Consider the following 17,914-nt stretch of genomic DNA (forward strand, 5'->3'; position numbering starts at 1 on the left):
TAGGAATGCAAAAGTTTCACCTGCTGTGTATGAAATCCTAGTTCAGTAAGGCATTTCATGGAGACACGAAGTTTCAAGGTATCACATGCTGGGTGTAAAGAACTGCTGCGGTGTGTGAGCCAACACCGAGCCTCTGGACCTGTTTCCCCAGGTACGCCGGGATCCTGCTGGGCATCACCAACACGTTCGCCACCATTCCAGGTATGGTTGGGCCCGTCATTGCCAAGAGTCTGACCCCTGAGGTGAGTAGACATTTTGCTCGAAAATGGAAAAAAAACATTTGGGGGCCAGGGATTTAGCTCAGTGGTGCCACACCTGCCTCGAAAGCACAAGGTCCTGAGTTCAATCCCTGGTACTGGAAACAAAAAAGTTTGGGAGCTGCATACTGTCTGACAGAGTTGAATAGATTTTAATGGTAAAATTCTGAATGTTTACTCTTATTAAATTCTTTATCGAAACAAAAAATACACATCTTAATGGGTGGGAAAGTAAACAGTTTTCAAAGAATACTCTGGGTTTTAGAACAATAGAACCAAATTAAATGAAGATCTGGAACCTGAAAGTATTTAAAAACATTAAAGCCTTTAAAAGTTGTGATATGTCAGCAAGGTGCAGGGGTGCATGCTTGTAATTCCAGCCCTTAGGGTGCTGAGGCAGGAGGGCAATGAGTTCAAAACCAGCCTGAGCTGCATGGTAAGTTCTAGGGCAGCCTGGAACATAGTGAGACCCTGTCTCCAAAACAAAAACAAAATTTTACTATTTTACCAGATCAATAGTTTGTGTTTTGTTTGAAAAAAAATACAACAATAAAAAAAAAAGGGCTTGTTGGTGCACACCTGTAATCCTAGCACCGCCGGTGGCTGAGGCAGGAGGATCACTAAGTTTGAGGCCAGCCTGGTCTACGAGAGAAAAAACAAACTTACTGCCCCCCCCGACAGCCCTGAGGGGAAGCTTCCTCTGAGAAGCCTACGGTTGTCCTGAGCTTTACTTTCCGATATAACAGCGAAGCACTGGCCAGCCCCTCAAACCACCCTTAGCAGATCTACACAGCAGTCCCTGAAATCTAAGGTGGATTCGCTGCTAAGCCAGGTGTGCTGGTGCACTCTTGTGATCCCAGCACCCAGGAGGCTGAGGGAGGAGGAGCCAGAGTTGGAGCCCAGTCTGAGCGAATTAGAGAGACTGTCCCAAAATTTTTAAGAGGGGGAAAAAATTTTTCTAAAGGGGTGGGGATGTAGCTCAGTGTGGAGGTCCTGGGTTCGATCCCCAGCACTGCAAAAGTATTTTTCCACTAAAATACATTCATTTCAGGTGTGTGTAACAGCCACTGGTGCTTCCGTTTTTCTTCCACATGGCTGCTTCTACTGCTTGGTTTTGGGTTTTATTTTGTTTTAATGCTGCAAAGGTATCACTATAATTAGACTGAAATTATAAAATCTAAATGATTGTAAAGGTGGCCCAGAAATTGAGATGGCCGTGACGTTTTATGTTATTAGGTCACTCTCGGAACGCCCGCAGCTCTCCTGCAGACGGACCCCGTCCCTGTCACACTGCACCCCCACATCCCAGACCCTCAGCCCGGCCTCCTCAGCCCAGCCAATGGCTCCCAGCTCAGGACCTGGGCTCCACTGTTCCTGACTCACAGGCATGCGCACCTTTGTTACAGTAACCCTTGTATTGAGGTGCACTGTGCTTTTTTTTTCTTTGAGACGGGGTCTCGCTGTGTAGCTGAGGCTGGCCTTGAACTCACTGTAGCCCAGGCTGGTCTCCGACTTGAGGCAATCCTGCCTCAGCCACCCAAGTGCTGGGATTACAGCTATGCACCACCAGCCTGGCACCACATGCACTTTTTAAGTGCACAAACCTTAAATGCACAGCCAGGTTAACATTGCGTGTAACCTCACCCACTCAAGACAGCACCACTCCCTCTTCAAGTCCCCAGGCCCTGCTCCTGGCCCTCCCTCCCTCCCTCCCTCCTCACCCATGCAGAGGAGCTGCAGTGCTGACCCAGCGCCAGACGAGCTGAGTTTGAGCATCGAGCATCACCTGGTGTGTAGTCTGTCTGGCTTTTGCTTAACATTTGGTGAGATCCACCTGTGTTGCTGATTCATTCTCAGGGCTGTATAATATTCCACTGAACAATCACCACCATTGTATTGCTGGGGACGTTTGGGTTGTTCCAGGCACGGGGCTTTTATGAACAGTCCTGCTGTTTACACGGTCGTGGGACACCACCTTTTCCTTATAAAGCGGGCTGCCAGCAATGTCTTCATTTGCATTTCTCTTTCTCTATAGGACACCATTACCGAATGGCAAACTGTTTTCTATATTGCTGCTGCTATCAATGTATTTGGAGCCATTTTCTTCACACTGTTCGCCAAAGGTGAAGTGCAGATCTGGGCTTTCGGCGATCACCATGGACACAGAAACTGAGGACACAGATGAGCCCTCCGTCTCCATTATTCCTCATCATGTAACCTCAGAGTGCCTTCGGGTTCTAACGTGTAAGGATTTTGTGTGCAAACTGGAACCTGTATTAAATTTGTAAGGCTTGTAATCATGAAATGTCACTGTTGCCAGATTAGTAAAATGAGCTCTTTTCAATTAATAATAATATGCGCTGAGCTGGGGATGTAGCTCAGTGGTTCCGCCGCCTGCCTCACAAGCTCAAGGTCCCGAGTTCAGTTCCCGATACCAAAAAAAAATATCAGCTGGGCCTGGACCTTATGCTTTCGGTTCCACTCCTGCCCACGAGCCAGGCTACGTGAGCAGGGGCGTTCTGGTTTTTAAGGACCACGCTGCTGGGTTCCCCGGTTACTTGGGCTTAGTGAAACGAGATGCTGACTCTCAGGTCTTGGTAACACCTGCTTTTGCCCACTTTCCTCCTAACACTTCCTGTTCCCGCTCTCGCCCCCTGGGTGCCGGCCGGCAGCTGCCCACACTCCGACCCTGCCCCGGACCTCAGGCAGCACCCGCGCCCTGCACCCTGCGTCTGTGTCCGCTGCTGTCCCGGGGCCACTGTGAGGGGCCCCAGCTCAAGGGGACCCCACTCCAGGCCTCCCCGACTGCGCCCCGGGCACCCCCACGACTCGACAAAGACAGCTGTCCCGGATCTGAGGATGAATTGCTAACTTCTCCCTTTCGATCCGAATCAGAATTAAAAACAAAAACGTGTAAGTCCGGCTTTTTCTTCGCTCTGCCTCCCTGCGGCTCCTGGGGCGTTAGGCGGAACCCGGCTGAGGACCTCGCTGGCCCAGCTCCTGCCTGGCCTCGAAGGGCTCAAGGGCTCGGGCTCAGCCCCGGCTGCAGAAATGAGACAGTGAGGTTCCCATGGCTCGCAGGCCACCCGCTGCGGCCAGTAAATCATCTTCATTTTGAGCTCTGAAATCAGATTTTTGCAGCTTTTTTTCCTGACTCCTCTGTTGACCCTACTTGAGGGGTAAAATGGATTCCACATACGGTTTACAGTTTTATTGTGTTCAACACTACCCGTAACATTTTAATTAAAACTTTAACACGATGTGAATACATTTATGTAAATTTATTTTTAAATTTGTAAATACCAACAGCTTTAAGTTGCTGTGATGATTTCTTTTATAAATCAGAATAAACCTTTGCGGATTGATCTCGGGTCCGGCAGTTCGCGGTACTTTCTAGAGAGAATTCCCGTCTCCGCGCCCACCCAGGCCCCTCCCCGACAGCCTTCCTCCGTGACCTCTCCGCGCTCTCCACCGCCCTCCTCCTTTTCCTTCTGTCTCCGAGACACACGTCGTCTTCGGCCTTTAAACAAAAGTCTCCCGGGGGACACAGAAAACCTATCAATCCAGAAAACCTGCAGAAGAAGAAACTGGAACCCGTGGTTCCCTCCAGAGAGAAAGCAGGTCACGGGGAAGGCGAACTCGTTTTCACTTGCAAGCGCGGCCGTGTAACCTGTTAAGCGAGTGCACCGTTTCCAAGCCCAGACGCCTGTTGCTGAAGCTGCTGCGTGATCACTCCCGTCCGTCCGGTCCCGTCCGTCACCGTCACCTGAGCGCGGCTGCCCCTGCAGCCTTCCTTTCTCCTCGCAGAAGCACCATTTCCTGGCCACTCACGCTTGGACCCCGAAGCATTTTCCTCCTTCCTCCCGCACCCCGTGTCTAACCAACGTCCGTCTGTCCCTGCCACTCTTCCGTGTCTTCGATCTTTATTTTCATTCCTCCCAATAAAAGCCTCGTGGCTGTGGTTGCCACCTGGGGTAGGAAAGCAGCCGCTCTCCCTGCCTCCCACCGAGCTCTCCACTGGGCCACACCCGTGGGGCGGCTTCCCCGGCGCACCCTGAGGTGCCCACGCCCGACTCGGCCCTGCGTAGTGGCAGCGCCCAGGCGGTCCCCTGCACGCCAGCTCCTTCTCCTCTCATCCTGCGGCCCGGGAGGCTGCTCTTCTACCCACCCTTGCTGAGGAGAGGCGCTTCCCCAATCTGCTCCAAACTATTACTGACCCGACCCCGAGGCCGTTATAAGGAGATCTCTTACTCCACAAATAGAACGCACCTGCTCCACCAGGCCACAGGGTGTCAGCAGGCCCTTCCTCGCTGGGGCTCCTCCCGGCCCCGGGCCGCTCTCCTTCCGATGCTCTGGACACACCTGCGTCTCCCCCTCAGACTCCGAGCTTCTTAGGGCAGCGTCCATGGAGTCATCTCAGCCTGGTCTCCCTCACAACGAGTGCTTAGCACACTGTAGCTGTATTATAAATATATGGCAAATTACAAACCATAAATTCACATTTTTCATCCTGTTTTTTTTGTTTGGGGGGGTGTTTGGGGGTTTTTTTGGTACCGGGGTTCGAACTCAGGTCCTTACGCTTGTGAGGCAGGTGGCGGAACCACTGAGCTAAATACCCGGCCCTTCATCCCGTTTTTTTATATTCCTCCTCCAAACAGGCTTTTTTTTTTTTTCCCCCCAATACTAGGGTTTGAACTCAGGGCCTTCACACTGAGCTCCATTCCCAGCCTTTTATGTACATATGTATGTATTTAAAATATTGAAATAGGTTCTCACTAAATCACTAAATTTCCCAGGCTGGCCTGAAACTCTTGATCCTCCTGCCTCAGCCTCCTAGAGTGCTGGGATTACAGGCATATGCCACCATATCCAGCTACTTCATTATAAGAGTTAAAGGCACACAAACTGGGTGTGATAGAGCACACCTAAAATCCCAGTGTTACAGGCAGCTAAATTAGACAGAAATTAACATACAGAGAGGGGCTCGGCTCTCAAAGAAGTGAGGAGAAAAAGAAAGACATCTGAAGTGTGGCTGGAGGTGCACCTGAAGACAACCAGGCCTCAAGATAAAGAGGGAACGGCCAGGCCTACATGCCGCCCCAGGGATAAACAATAACTGAGATTACACTATAATTGGTATTACCTGGTCCCGGAAATCCAGCTAGGCATCAGTGGCCCAGGTGGGAGACCCAGCCCTTCCCAAGAATGCCTTTGTTCCTTCCACGTGCCCTTGCTACAGCCTCAGTTCCCACTGGATCAATATTAGCTAGGTGGCTCTACTTGCGACCCATGTTGACCTCACCTTGTGTGATTTTGCTCTAGGAAACATTCCTAGAGAAATGACCTCGGAAGCAGCCCACTGTCTCTCAGGAGCTCTCTCTCAGTAAATCTTTCCTACTCTTAACCTCTGTAGTTCCTTAGAAATCATTCTTTGATTTTGGGGGACATGAACTTGGTGTATCCGCCATCTAGCAAGTTGGGAGTTATATTTCTCCTGTATCACCAACACTCAGGAGGCCAAGGCAGGAGGATCACCATGAGTTCCAGGCCAACCTGAACTACATAGTGAAACGTTCTCAAACAAAAATTCCATTTCCTTTTTGTTGTTCTTTTGAAACGGTCCTGATATGTAGTTCAGGCTGGCCTCTAACTCAGGTGATCCTCCTGCCTCAGCCTGCCGAGTGCTGGGATGACAGGCATTCACCAACATGCCCGGCACTAAGGAAAAATTCTTAAAATGAAGAAATGATGCCTTACGATGAAAAAATATCTCATATTAACTTCAAAATAAGTAGTAAGTGGCAATTATTGGTAAGCAGTTTTGAAAGTATTTGTGAAGAGCTTAGTTCACAGATGAAACAATCCTGACTCCTTAACAAAGACTGCACATTCCCTTTTTTGGTACTGGGGATCAAACTCAGGACCTTGCACTTGTGAGACGGGCTACTGCCTGCAAAAATGTTGCTCACAGTGAGCTCCCGCCAAGCCCCCGCTGGCTGATCTTGGAGCAGGGTAGGAAAGAGGCACACACTGAGACAGCAGCCGCGTAGCCCTCAGAATGCCGGCCTGCAGCCTTCGTTACACCTTCAAGAAATCAGAAATACAGGTGTTTAAATTCAGCTCCCAGCTGGCCGTGGTGGCGCACGCCTGAAATCCCAGGCTGGAGGCTTGCCGAGTATGAGGCCAGCCTGGGCTGCGTAGTGAGCCCGTCTCAAAAAACAGACAGACAGAGGCCTGTGCTTGTCGGACCGCCCTGCGCAGCACAGCCGGTGTCCACTCTCGAAGGACGGCGCAGAGCACAGCGGCTCAGTCCCGCTCCCGCCCAGTGAGGGCGACACCAGTAACCGTGTTACAGTAACCGCCACACGGAGTCGCTACGGGCGGTGCAGCCCAGGCCCTGCCCGGCCCCAGCCTGGGAGCCTCGAGTGCGAGCATCACACACACGCGCGTGCACAGTGCTCTGGCTCCACACACAGAGGAGAGCCCGGAGATGACCTTCCTGTTAGGGGCAGGAAGCTTATCCTGCAGGCTTCCAGGGCTTCTGTTTGACCCTCAGGGAAGCCGTGGCCCTCACAGATGTCACCTCAGACACCAGAGGCCAGCCTTTTTTTTTTTTTTTTTTTTTTTTTTTTTCTGAAACAGAGGCTTGCTAAATTGTCCATCCTGGGCTTGAACTTTCAGTTCTCCCCCCCTCAGCCTCCCACAGTGCTGGGATGACAGGCCTGTACTACCATCCCCACTGCCTTTGCTGCTCATCCACACAGTAGGACAGAGCCTCTGAGCCGGGTGTGGTGGCACACACCTGGCATCCCAGCACGGTGGGAGGCTGAGGCAGGAGGATCACCTCAAGTTCGAGGCCAGCCTGGGCTACATACTAAATTCAGGGCCAGCCCGAACTACACATCGAGACCCCAAAATAAAAAGGAAATGGTGCAGAGCACACGCTCGGAATTGAATGCAGTGCTATGTAGCGTTATGATCTTGTAAATAACAGTATCTAAAGTCTCCGCAAGTATAGCACTGGTGCGGGAGCTGCCTGACCCATGTACTCACCAGTTATTTATTTCCCATTGAAACCCCACACAGGCCTCAGTCACGCCATCTCAGGAAAAGCCAGTCAGTCACAAAGCCGGGGGCAAAGGGTGCCCACACTCAGATCCTGTCGCTTCTTCCACAGGCAGGGCTGCCTTGTCAAAGATAAGTAAATGTGTGCTCTCTGAACTAGTAACTCTGCATACAGTAATTCATTCTAACAGTGCTGTGAAGGCTGAGTGGCGTTTGGGTCTGTGATTCCAGCTACTGAGGAGGCCGAGGCAGTGGGAACATGTAAGCCCAGGTTGGGACCAGCCAGGGCAAGGCCACCAAACTCTATCTCAAAACAAACAAGGGCCAGGGATATAGCTCAGTGGCACCGTGCCTGTCTGGCAAGAGTAAGGTCCTAATTTCCATCCCGGGTAACAAAAACACCCCCAAACAAAAATGCTGAATAACCATCCAACATTTGTTGTGATGTCAATTTTCCATCAATAATTTATGATGTGTTCATAAGTGAGAATACTATGCAGCCAGAAAAAAGAATGAGTGCAATCTGAGTCAGAGAACTACACACTATTCACACATTTTGGTGGAGAACAAACAAAGCTCTCTAACCATACATAGGATTATTGTTTCTTTGAGTTTTTTTGGTACTGGGGATCAAACTCAGGACCTTGAGCTTTCAAGGCAGACTAGGTGCCACTGAGCTAAATCCCTGGCCCATACATAGGACTGTTATATTCTATTTTTGTTAACAAACAAGCAAACCATATATGCATTGATATGTATATAGAAAAAGATCTATGAATAGTAGCAATGTGGTTTTTGGTTTTGTTTTGTTTTTTGGAGGGTTTTTTTTGGTACTGAGGATCAAACTCAGGACCTTGTGCTTTCGAGACAGGTGGTGGCACCACTGAGCTAAATTCCAGCCCTGGTTTTTGTTTATTTGTTTTTTGAGATTTTTTAAACAGGGTCTCATTATGTAGTCCAGGCTGGCCTTGAACTCACTACGGAGCACAGGTTGACCTCAAACTTGCAGCAATCCTCCTGCCTCAGCCTCCCAAGTACTGGGATTGCAGGGCCCGCACCACCATGCCTGAGAAGTAGTAATGTTAAATCATAAAATGAACAGAAAAAAACAATGCAGAACATCTATAGAAGCTCAGAGTAAAAGGGAAAAAAAAGATGGATTTCACTCCCTTAAATACTAATGTTCAGCCAAAGATACCATGCACAAAGTTAATCACAAATCACAGACCAGAGACTGTGACTGCTCAGCATGAGATTAATGTCTAGGATACTAAAAGAGCTTTTGCAGATCAACAAGCAAATGAAAGAAAACCAACAGAACAGTAAGGGGACAAGGGACAGATAACTCATCTCGTGAAAGATCCGATGTTAAGAAGCGTTTACCCAGATGATCAATCCAGAAGAAAAAGGGGTGGGGGACAAACCCATAGGCCAGGTGTGTGGCGCACGTGGTGGCCCCAGCACTGTGGGACGAAGGGCCAGAGGACATCACAATTCTGAGCCCAACCTGGGCAACTTAGCAGCTCACTGAGACTGTCTCAGAATAAAGTGTGAACAAAGGACTGAGGGTGTTGCTCAGCCTGGGTTCAACCTTGCATACTACAAATCAACAAATACATAAAATAAAATAAAATCCTGTAGTATTACTTCAGGGCAGACGTGGTGGCACATGCCTGTAATTCCAGCACTCTGGGAGGCTGAGGCAGGAAGATCCCAAGTTCAAGCCTGGGCAATTTAGTGACTTAGCAAAACCCTGTGTTGAAAACAAATGTTTTTACAGGACTGGAAATGTAGCTCAGTGCAAAGAGCCTGAGAGCTGGGTCTGGGGATTTAGCTCAGTGGTTCCGCTGCCTGCCTCAAAAGCACAATGTCCGGAGTTCGATCCCTGGTACCGAAAAGAAAAAAACAAAGAGCCTGGGATCAATTCTGGAACCATAAATAAATTTTTAAAAGATAAAAATAAATAAATTTGGCAGCCATAGGGCCGCTCTCACCGCTGCCCCCACCACCACCACCCTCACCAGCCCTATGGCCCTGTCCATCCCCGACACTGGGCAGGGCCTCGGGCTCTGGCTGGGGAAGCCAAGTTGACTCAGTCAGCGGACTCTGACTCAGGACGTCCTGGCCAAGGGAGGGCGCAAGGAACCACCCAGGCTGAGTCCACACCACCTGCCCCTGGGATCCCTGTGCACACTGCCCACCCTCCCGGGGAACCTGAGCCACCCAAGGAATGGCTGGGGGGGTGAGGGGCCGCAGGGCAGAAATGATTTTCTTAACCCTCAGTTTCGGACTTTAGACTGAAATACGAACAGCTCTAGAGTCTGCAAACTAATTATAATAATACAGTTATAGCAATGCTGTGAAACTCCCTGCTATGAGATCTAAACCCAACAGTCGGGCTCACCACAACAGCCCCCCAGCCTGGACCTTGCTGGGCTGTTTTTGTTATTGTACTGGGGATTCAACCCAGGCCCTTCCCGCTGAGCTGCACCCCCTAGGCTTCTCCCTTTCCTCTCTTCTCCTCCTCTCCCCTCCCTTTTCTTTTCTTTCCTGAGGTGGGGCCTTACCAAGTAATGAAGTTGTCCAGGCTGAGCTAAAACTTGGGATGCTCCTGCCTCAGCCTCCCAGAGTGCTAGGATTACAGGTGTGCGCCATCAGACCCTGCAGTGCTTTTTTATCTCACCAGAAAAGAATCCAATGTCTGGGGCACCCTGACACCGCCAGAAACATGAAGAGGAAACAGGCCTGCCCCTCCTCCTGCCACCCCAGGCCCCCACACCCAGTTGAGCCCTCCTCTCCCTAGGCCCAGCTCGGTGCTCATGCAGGCCGGGCCAGCTGCACCCCCTGGGGTCCCAGCCACCCAGGCAGAGGGGCAGACATCACACAGGCACAGCAGAAACGTCCAGGCCAGGGCTTAATCAGAATCCAGGAAGAGGAGGAGGAGGCAGGCGGAGGGGCAACTAGAAAGCCCACTTCAACATGTGTTTTGAAAGATCCCTTTTTATTTTGTTAGGGACGCTTACACCTAGCTGGGCGTTTTGTGTCTGCTACTGTTAACTCTTTGGAGATTTGCTGGTACGCCTGCGAACTGAGCTCCGACCCTCGTTCCTGACAAACACCTCACCTTGGTTTGTTCGATTGTTTGTCCCAGCGATCTAACTCAGGACCTTACACTTTCTAGCAGCAGGCTAGGTGCCACTGAGCTATGTCCCCGGCCCATGCCTTGGTTTTTGTTTTGTTTAGTTTAGACAGGCTCATGCTAAAATTGCCCAGGTTGGGTTCCAGCTTGTGGTTTTCCTGCCTCCGCCTCCTAGAGTGAAGGGATCACAGGTGTGCACCTCCATGGCCAGCTGTCTCTGTAGTTCTTAATGGAGTACTGTGCCTGACATGGGAGCAATGTTTAGTGAAGAAGTGGCTGAGACAGAACGAATGAATGAATGAACCAAGGGAGCTGTGTGCACGTGTCCAGGCGTGGCAGGGCACGCCTGTGATCCCAGCACTTGGGAGGCCGAGGCAGGAGGATCACCTTGAGTTTGAGGCCACCCTGGACTACAGAGCGAGACCTTGTCTCAAAAATAATAAAATACAATAACATAAAAGATGGCGGGTACCTGTGCCTGCAGGGAGGCAGCCATTACGACCAGGTCAGAGGCGCAGACGCCCACACGAGAGGCAGGGGGACCCTGGCTCTGGGTGCCGGACACATCCGAGCTCACAGCGGCTTCGGGGCGCTGAGCCCCCAATTGGTGGCCCTAGGCCGCGGATCTCCCCGCTCACTCCGCCCGCCCGGCCACCCGCACCCCGCGTTCTCCGCAGCCCCACCAGGACAGCACCCCACCTTCCATCTCGGAAGTGTGATCCCCGAAATTATCCCGCGGTCTCCACGTGACGTCCCCGGTGTGCAGGGACAGTTTCCGTCCACACGAACTGGCGACCTCCTTGGCGCGCACGCGCACTGGCTGGGGAGCTGCAACCCGCACCGGGCGGCAGGCGCTGGTTTCCGAACCGGTTCCGGCCGGATCCAGGCGGGCGGCGAGGGCGTGTCCCGGGCTGAGTCGGCCGAGCCCGGGGCCTTGGTGAGCGAACTTCAGCAATCTTCGGCTTCTAGCCGAGGCTCGCGGATGGGGCTGAAGGAGCCGAGAGTCTCGGGCGAGCGCCGTGACCCTGAGACGTGGGACCCTGCAGATTCAGCAGCTCTGGGGCCTCCAGGTGGTTTTTGCTGTACTGAGACTTGAACCCAAGGAGTGCTTGAGCTGCATTCCAGGCCCTGTTTAGTTTTATATTTTTGAGACAGGGCCTGGCTAAGTTGTCCAGGCTAGAACATGCCATCCTCCTGCCTCAGCCTCCTTCATCCTCCCAAGCAGCAGGGATCGTGGGTGTGCAGCAGCACGCACACCGGGCTGACTGACACTGTCCTCAGGCGCTTCAGACCTGGGCCAGAGCTCCGACCAGCCTGAGCTCGGAAGTCGGTTACCTCCACTCCCCCTTGTCTACCTCGCACCCAGAACTGGGCAGGGTCCCGCCTGGGCGCCTCCTCCTTGCTGTTTCCCACCCAGCGAGTGTGCCTGCGGCCCAAGGAGAGGCCCGCTGAGGGGCAGCCCTTTGTACCCCGCCTCCCTCACAGCCTCAGTTCACCCAGGGTGAGCACGGGGACCTCGCTCTACCTAGAAGTCTGTGAACAGCCAAGGAAGGCCAGAAACCGTCAGAAAGTGGTATTATCCTGCTGCCTTGAACTAACGGGAAGACAAATTACAAAAGCAGCCGTAGCCAGGCTCCGTGGCGCAGCCCTGTGATCCCAGCACTCCTAAGGCTGAGGCAGGAGGGTCGCTGCCTGGGCTACACAGTGAGTTAAAGGCCAGCCTGAACTACATAGCCAGACCATGTCTCAAAATGAAAGAAACAGAGGGCCGGGGATTTAGCTCAGTGGTTCCACCGCCTGCCTCGCAAGCTCAAGGTGCTGAGTTCGATCCCCAGTACCAAAAAAAAAAAAAAAAGAAAGAAAGAAAAAGACAACCATAGCTTACATTTAAAAATATGTTGGGCCAGGGATTTTTAGCTCAGTGGTTTTGCCGCCTGCTGTGCAAGTGCAAGGACCCAAATTCAATCCCGGGTAACTAAATAAATAAAAAATAAATAAAAATGTATTGTGGGAAAATTGCTTTTGCTCTATGTGTACGGCACCTTAAAAATATCTTTTATGTTTTCTTTTATACTGAGGTTGATACTATGATGTAGATTTTTAATTTTTTTCTTTTTTTAAAGTTTCAAACATTTATTGTTGACTCATTAATGCTGATCATAGACAAAGGAAAATGAAGGTTCCGATTACACATGTGCAGCTGTCCAGCCAATGGGACTTTCAGAGCTCGATATGCTGATATGGTGAAGACCGAACAGGTGGTGGCCTCCATCCAGAGTGAACGCCCTGCAGCTGGAGAGCAGTCCCGTCTGGTCCCCACTTGGTCCCCTCCACTGTCTTTTCTTGGAGTTATACCTCTGAATCCACTGAAGCATGGGACAAGTCTGCTTTGGTTTCTTGGCCAGGCATCCCTTGATTCTGAAGGCCTTGTGAGAAGGCTCTGTCGGTCCGAGGCAAGCCTGCCACCCGCTGTGACAGAAGCAGAAGAGCTATTTTGTTTCCTTTTGAAGCACATTTCACAATGTTGTGCAGGCTGCCCTGGCTGGCTCTGGAACTCTAGGTCTCAAACAATTCTCTTGCCTCAGCCCCCCCAAATGCTGGGGCTATAGCTCTGCCACCACACCTTAAAATCAAGAATTCTTATTTTGGTTTTGTTTTTGTTTTTCTGAGATAAGGACTTGCTTTGCAGCTCGGGATAGACTTGAATTCTTGGCGATCCTCCTGCATCAGCCCTCCCTGCTGGGATTACAGGCTTGCAACACCACATCCAGCTAAGAATTATTATTAAAAGTTATTATTGGGGCTGGTAATGTAGCTCTGTGGCACTGAACCTGCCTCCCAAGCAAAAGGTCCTGAGTTTGATCCTTAGTATCAAAAAAAAAATGTTAAACTCCAGGGATTTAGCTCAGTGGTGCCACAACTGCCTTGCAAGAACAAGGTCATGAGTACAAAAAAAAGAGAGTTAAAGGAACAACATAAAAAAAAAGTTAAAAGGGGCCAGGCGTGCGAGTTTGAAGGCAGCCTGGGCTACATAGTGCATTCAAGGCCAGCCTAAACTATACAGTGAGACCCTGCGCAAAAAAAAAAAAAAAAAAAAAAAAAATCAGGCCCAGGATTTAGCTCAGTTCCTGCGCCTGCCTCAAAAGCCCAAGTTCCCAAGTTCGATCCCAGTAACCCCCTAAAGTACATGTATGTAAATAAATGTAAACATTAAATAAATATTCTAAAATAAATGTATTTGAAAGATATATATGTATATTTCAAAACCAATATTTACCAACATTTCTATTAGAATCACTTGTTCCATTTTCTGTGCTGCCCAAAATGTTGTTTTGCAGTCTGCTGTTTTACATATCTGTCTTCTCTTCACAGCCAACTTTTTTTCTCCCTGGGTACTGGGGATTGAAATCAGGGCCTTCACACTCAGCTGCAGCCCCACCTTTTTTTTTTTTTATTGAGACAGGGTCTGCTATGCCGTCCAGGCTGCCTTGAACTCTGCACCAGCATGGCCAACTCCCAGCCTTCTTTACTTCCATTTCACACCAGGTTCTTACTAAATTGTCCAGGCTGACCTTGAACTTGTGATCCTCCTACCTCAGCTTTTGGAGGAGCTGGGTTACAGGCATGTGCCCCCACAATGACTCCCGTCAGCCTCAGGAATTCAGACTCAGTGGTTCTGTTGTATTTGTGCACAGACATCGGTGCCCAACACCTCTGTCAGCTAGGCCAACGTAAAACCATCCTTCAGTTACAGTGTCAGCTTCCTAGTGGTAAATTGGGAGCACAGTGTTAGGGGATTTGGGGGTGCTGGAGTCCCCTTCTGGAGGTGGTTTCTAGGTTCTTTCTGTCTTGAACAAAGAATTGGTCAAGAAAAGCACAAACAGTAACAAGGTTTTATTAAAGGTAGGAAAAGAAACAGGCTCTGCAGAGCAAGTTTGGGCCAAGTAAAAGTAGGAAAAGAGGTACACCCTGCAGCGTGAGGGTGGGCCACCAGATAAGAGGACACAGTGGCAGGGCTGGGGATGTAGCTCAGTGACTCTGTGCCTGCCTGGCAAGAGCAAGGTCCTGAGTTCGATTCCTAGTACAGGGAGGGGACACACAGTGGCAAAAACTCAATGTGGCCAGGTATGGTGGCATGCACCTATGATATAGCACACAGGAGGCTGAAGCAGGAGGATTGCTTTTGAGGCCAGTGTGGGCTACATAGCAAGTTGAAGGCCAGCCTGAAATACATAGAAGAGACCCTGCCTCAAAAAATAAAACAGAAAACCCTCAATTTGGACTGTCCTTTTTGTATCACCCACTCCTCAGGCTGACATCAGGTCTAGGCCATCCTATCGAAAACCTGCTCAAATTCTTGTGAGAAGTCCACCTGCAGGGCTTGGGAATTGTTCTGCATGTTTTCTGGGACTTTGTAATTATCAGTTCACCCCTACTTCCCCAGCCTTTGCTTCTCTGCCTTTTGGCTAAGACCAAGTGTAGTACTTTCTCAGCCAGCTTTGCCACACCGTATTCTCCTGTCTAATTTGTTTTAGGGAGTGGATATATTATTATTGTTAATAACATGAGATAAGAATTTATGAGTGTATGATCTTCTTGACGATCTTCTGCATTCTATTTGCCAGTATCTTATTAAGGATTTTTGTGTCTATGTTCATCAAAAAGATCATACACCCTGACCAAGTGAGATTCATCCCAGGGATGCAGGAATGGTTCAACATACACAAATCAATAAATGTAATACACCATATCAATAGACCAAGGACAAAAACCATATGATCATCTCAATAGATGCAGAAAAAGCATTTGACAAAATCCAACACGCATTTATGATAAAAACCCTACAAAAAATTGGCATAGATGGTCTCTACCTCAAACTGATAAAAGCCATCTATGAAAAACCAACAGCCAGTATCATACTAAATGGTCAAAAACTGAAATCCTTCACACTAAAATCAGGAACAAGATAAGGATGTCCACTATCACCACTCCTGTTCAATATAGTTCTAGAAACATTAGCCATGGCAATTAGACAAGAGAAAGAAATAAAAGGAATAAAGATAGGAAATGAAGAAGTCAAATTGTCATTATTTGCAGATGACATGATACTCTATATAGAAGACCCCAAGAACTCCACCAAAAGTCTTCTAGACTTAATAACCAAATTCAGTAAAGTAGCTGGATACAAGGTCAACACACAAAAATCAATAGCTTGCCTCTACATGAACAACAGACTCACTGAGAGAGAAATAGGGCAAACAGTTCCTTTCACAATAGCATCCAAAAAACTGAAATACCTAGGAATCAACCTAACAAAAGAAATCAAAGACCTCTTCTCTGAAAACTATGGCACTGTGAAAAGAGATTGAAGATGATATCACCAACTGGAAAGACATCCCCTGCTCCTGGGTAGGAAGGATCAACATAGTGAAAATGCCCATACTTCCAAAACTGCCATATAGATTCAATGCAATCCCAATTGAAATCCCAGCAGCATACTTCATGGACCCTGAGAAAACAATCCAAAAATTCATTTGGAACAAGAAGAGACCCAGAATAGCAAAAGCAATTCTAGGCAACAGAGACATGGCAGGGGGTATCACAACCCCCAACTTGAAACTATACTACAAACCCACTGTGATGAAAACAGCATGGTACTGGCAAAGAAACAGACCTGAGGACCAGTGGAACAGATCAGAAGATGCAGAAACAACTCCAGACACACTCAGCCACCTCATCTTCGATAAAGGAGCCAAACACCCTCACTGGAGGAAAGATAGCCTCTTTAATAAATGGTGCTGGAAAAGTTGGGTTTCAACTTGCCAAAGATTAAAACTAGACCTATATCTCTCACCATGCACTAAACTAAAATAGAAATGGATTAAACATCTAAATATTAAAATAGAAATGCTGAACCAGCTGGAACAGAGGTTAGGTAGAACCCTTGAAGACATTGATGTAGGAAAAGATTTTATGAACAAAACCTCAATTGCCTGTGAACTAGCACAATCAACAAGTGGAATCCCTTCTTACTAAAAAGCTTCTGCAGGGCTGGGGATTTAGCTCAGTGGTTCCACTGACTGCCTCGAAAGCGCAAGGACCAAATCTCAATCACTGGTATGGAAAAAAAGCTTCTGCACAGCAAGAGAAACCACCAACAGTGTGAAGAGACAACCCACAATGTGGGAAAAAATTTTCACCAACTGTTCCTCAGACAAAGGTCTACTATCTCAAATCTATAAAGAACTTATAAAAATTAGACCTTCCAAATTTAAAGACCCAATCCAAACATGGGCATCTGAAATGAACAGACATTTCTCACACAAAGAAGTAGAAATTACAAATGAACATATGAAAAAAATGTTCAAATCACTGGTCATTTGAGAGATGCAGATGAAAACAATGCTGAGATTCCACCTCACCCCAGAAAGAATGGCTGCTATCATGAAATCAACCAATAACAAATCCTGGCAGGGCTGTGGGGAAAGAGGAGCCCTGCTCCACTGCTGGTGGGAGTGTAGACTGGTGCAACCACTGTGGAAATCAGTATGGAGATACCTCAAAGAACTAGGACTGGAAGTCCCATTTGACCCAGCTATTCCCTTGCTGGGCATCTTCCCCAAAGAATTAAAAGAATCATACCACAGTGATATATGTGCACCCATGTTCATAGCAGCACAGTTTGTAATAGCTAAAACTTGGAAACAGCCCAAATGCCCATCAACTGGAGACTGGATAAAGAAAATGTAGGGTTTTTTATAAAATAGAGTACTACTCATCCATCAAAAATGAGAAATTAGAGACATTTATAGCTAAATGGATGCACACTGAGGTGATACTCTTAAGTGAAATAAATAGGACACCCAAGTGTAAATGCCAAATAGTTTCTCTGGCATGAGAAACTGAAAGTATAAATAAGGACTAAAAGGTATAATTGATAATGTGAAGTAGGAAGAAAAGGGGCAAAGGGGAAGGGGAAGTGGGAGGGGTAGGGGAAAGGAAAGAAGGGAATGGAATTAATATGAGAAAATGGAAACAAAGTCTTTGTAAACAGGGAGGGAGGAGGGAGGGGTTGAAGGGAGACCAGAGGAAGGGGAAAAATGAGAACCAAGAGAGATTATGTAAAGGTGCAAATCTCCAATGATGAATGTCATTATATTGTATACCTAAAATGTACCAATAAAATTAAATTTAAAATAGTAAAATAAAAAGAATTTATGAACCAGGTGTGATGGTGTGTGGTTGTAATCCCAGCACTGGGAGGCTGAGGCAGGAGGATCACAGATTCAAGCCCAGCCTGGGCAATTGTTTAATTTAGTGAGACTGACTCAAAATAAAAAATTAGAAAAGAGTTGGGGCTGTAGCTCATTGTGAAGGCCCTGGGTTCAGTCCTCAGTACTGGGAAAACAAAACAAATGAGAGTTTACAAACTAACCTCTGTGGGCACAGGGGT

The 17,914-nt window shown here is 48.6% G+C and overlaps 1 protein-coding gene and 1 long non-coding RNA gene across 5 annotated transcripts in view; one reads left to right on the top strand and one right to left on the bottom strand.

The window, feature by feature from the left end:
• The window catches only part of Slc17a5 (solute carrier family 17 member 5), a 45,777-nt gene extending 42,260 nt beyond the window's left edge, over positions 1-3,517 (top strand). For 2 of the 4 annotated variants that reach the window (XM_004863951.4, XM_087207596.1), the window contains 2 exons: positions 152-242; positions 2,293-3,517. In XM_004863951.4, the coding sequence (XP_004864008.3) occupies positions 152-242; positions 2,293-2,430 (229 nt within the window). In that variant the 3' untranslated portion in view covers positions 2,431-3,517. Of the gene's footprint in view, positions 1-151; positions 243-1,493; positions 1,899-2,292 lie in introns of those variants that run through there. The other 2 variants (XM_087207594.1, XM_087207595.1) reach the window with 1 other exon arrangement.
• LOC147828943 (uncharacterized) lies at positions 2,366-16,608 on the bottom strand. The gene is made up of 2 exons (XR_015449840.1): positions 11,161-16,608; positions 2,366-4,715 (listed from the first exon to the last, which is right to left on the bottom strand). It is a non-coding gene; the product is annotated as an uncharacterized LOC147828943 (long non-coding RNA).
• Between the last annotated feature and the right edge of the window lie 1,306 nt (positions 16,609-17,914).

Source organism: Heterocephalus glaber, unplaced genomic scaffold (genome assembly GCF_053883595.1).
Source record: "Heterocephalus glaber isolate CG9 unplaced genomic scaffold, H.glaber_assembly_v1.0 deba00000818, whole genome shotgun sequence".
NCBI classification, from domain to species: Eukaryota; Metazoa; Chordata; class Mammalia; order Rodentia; family Bathyergidae; genus Heterocephalus; species Heterocephalus glaber.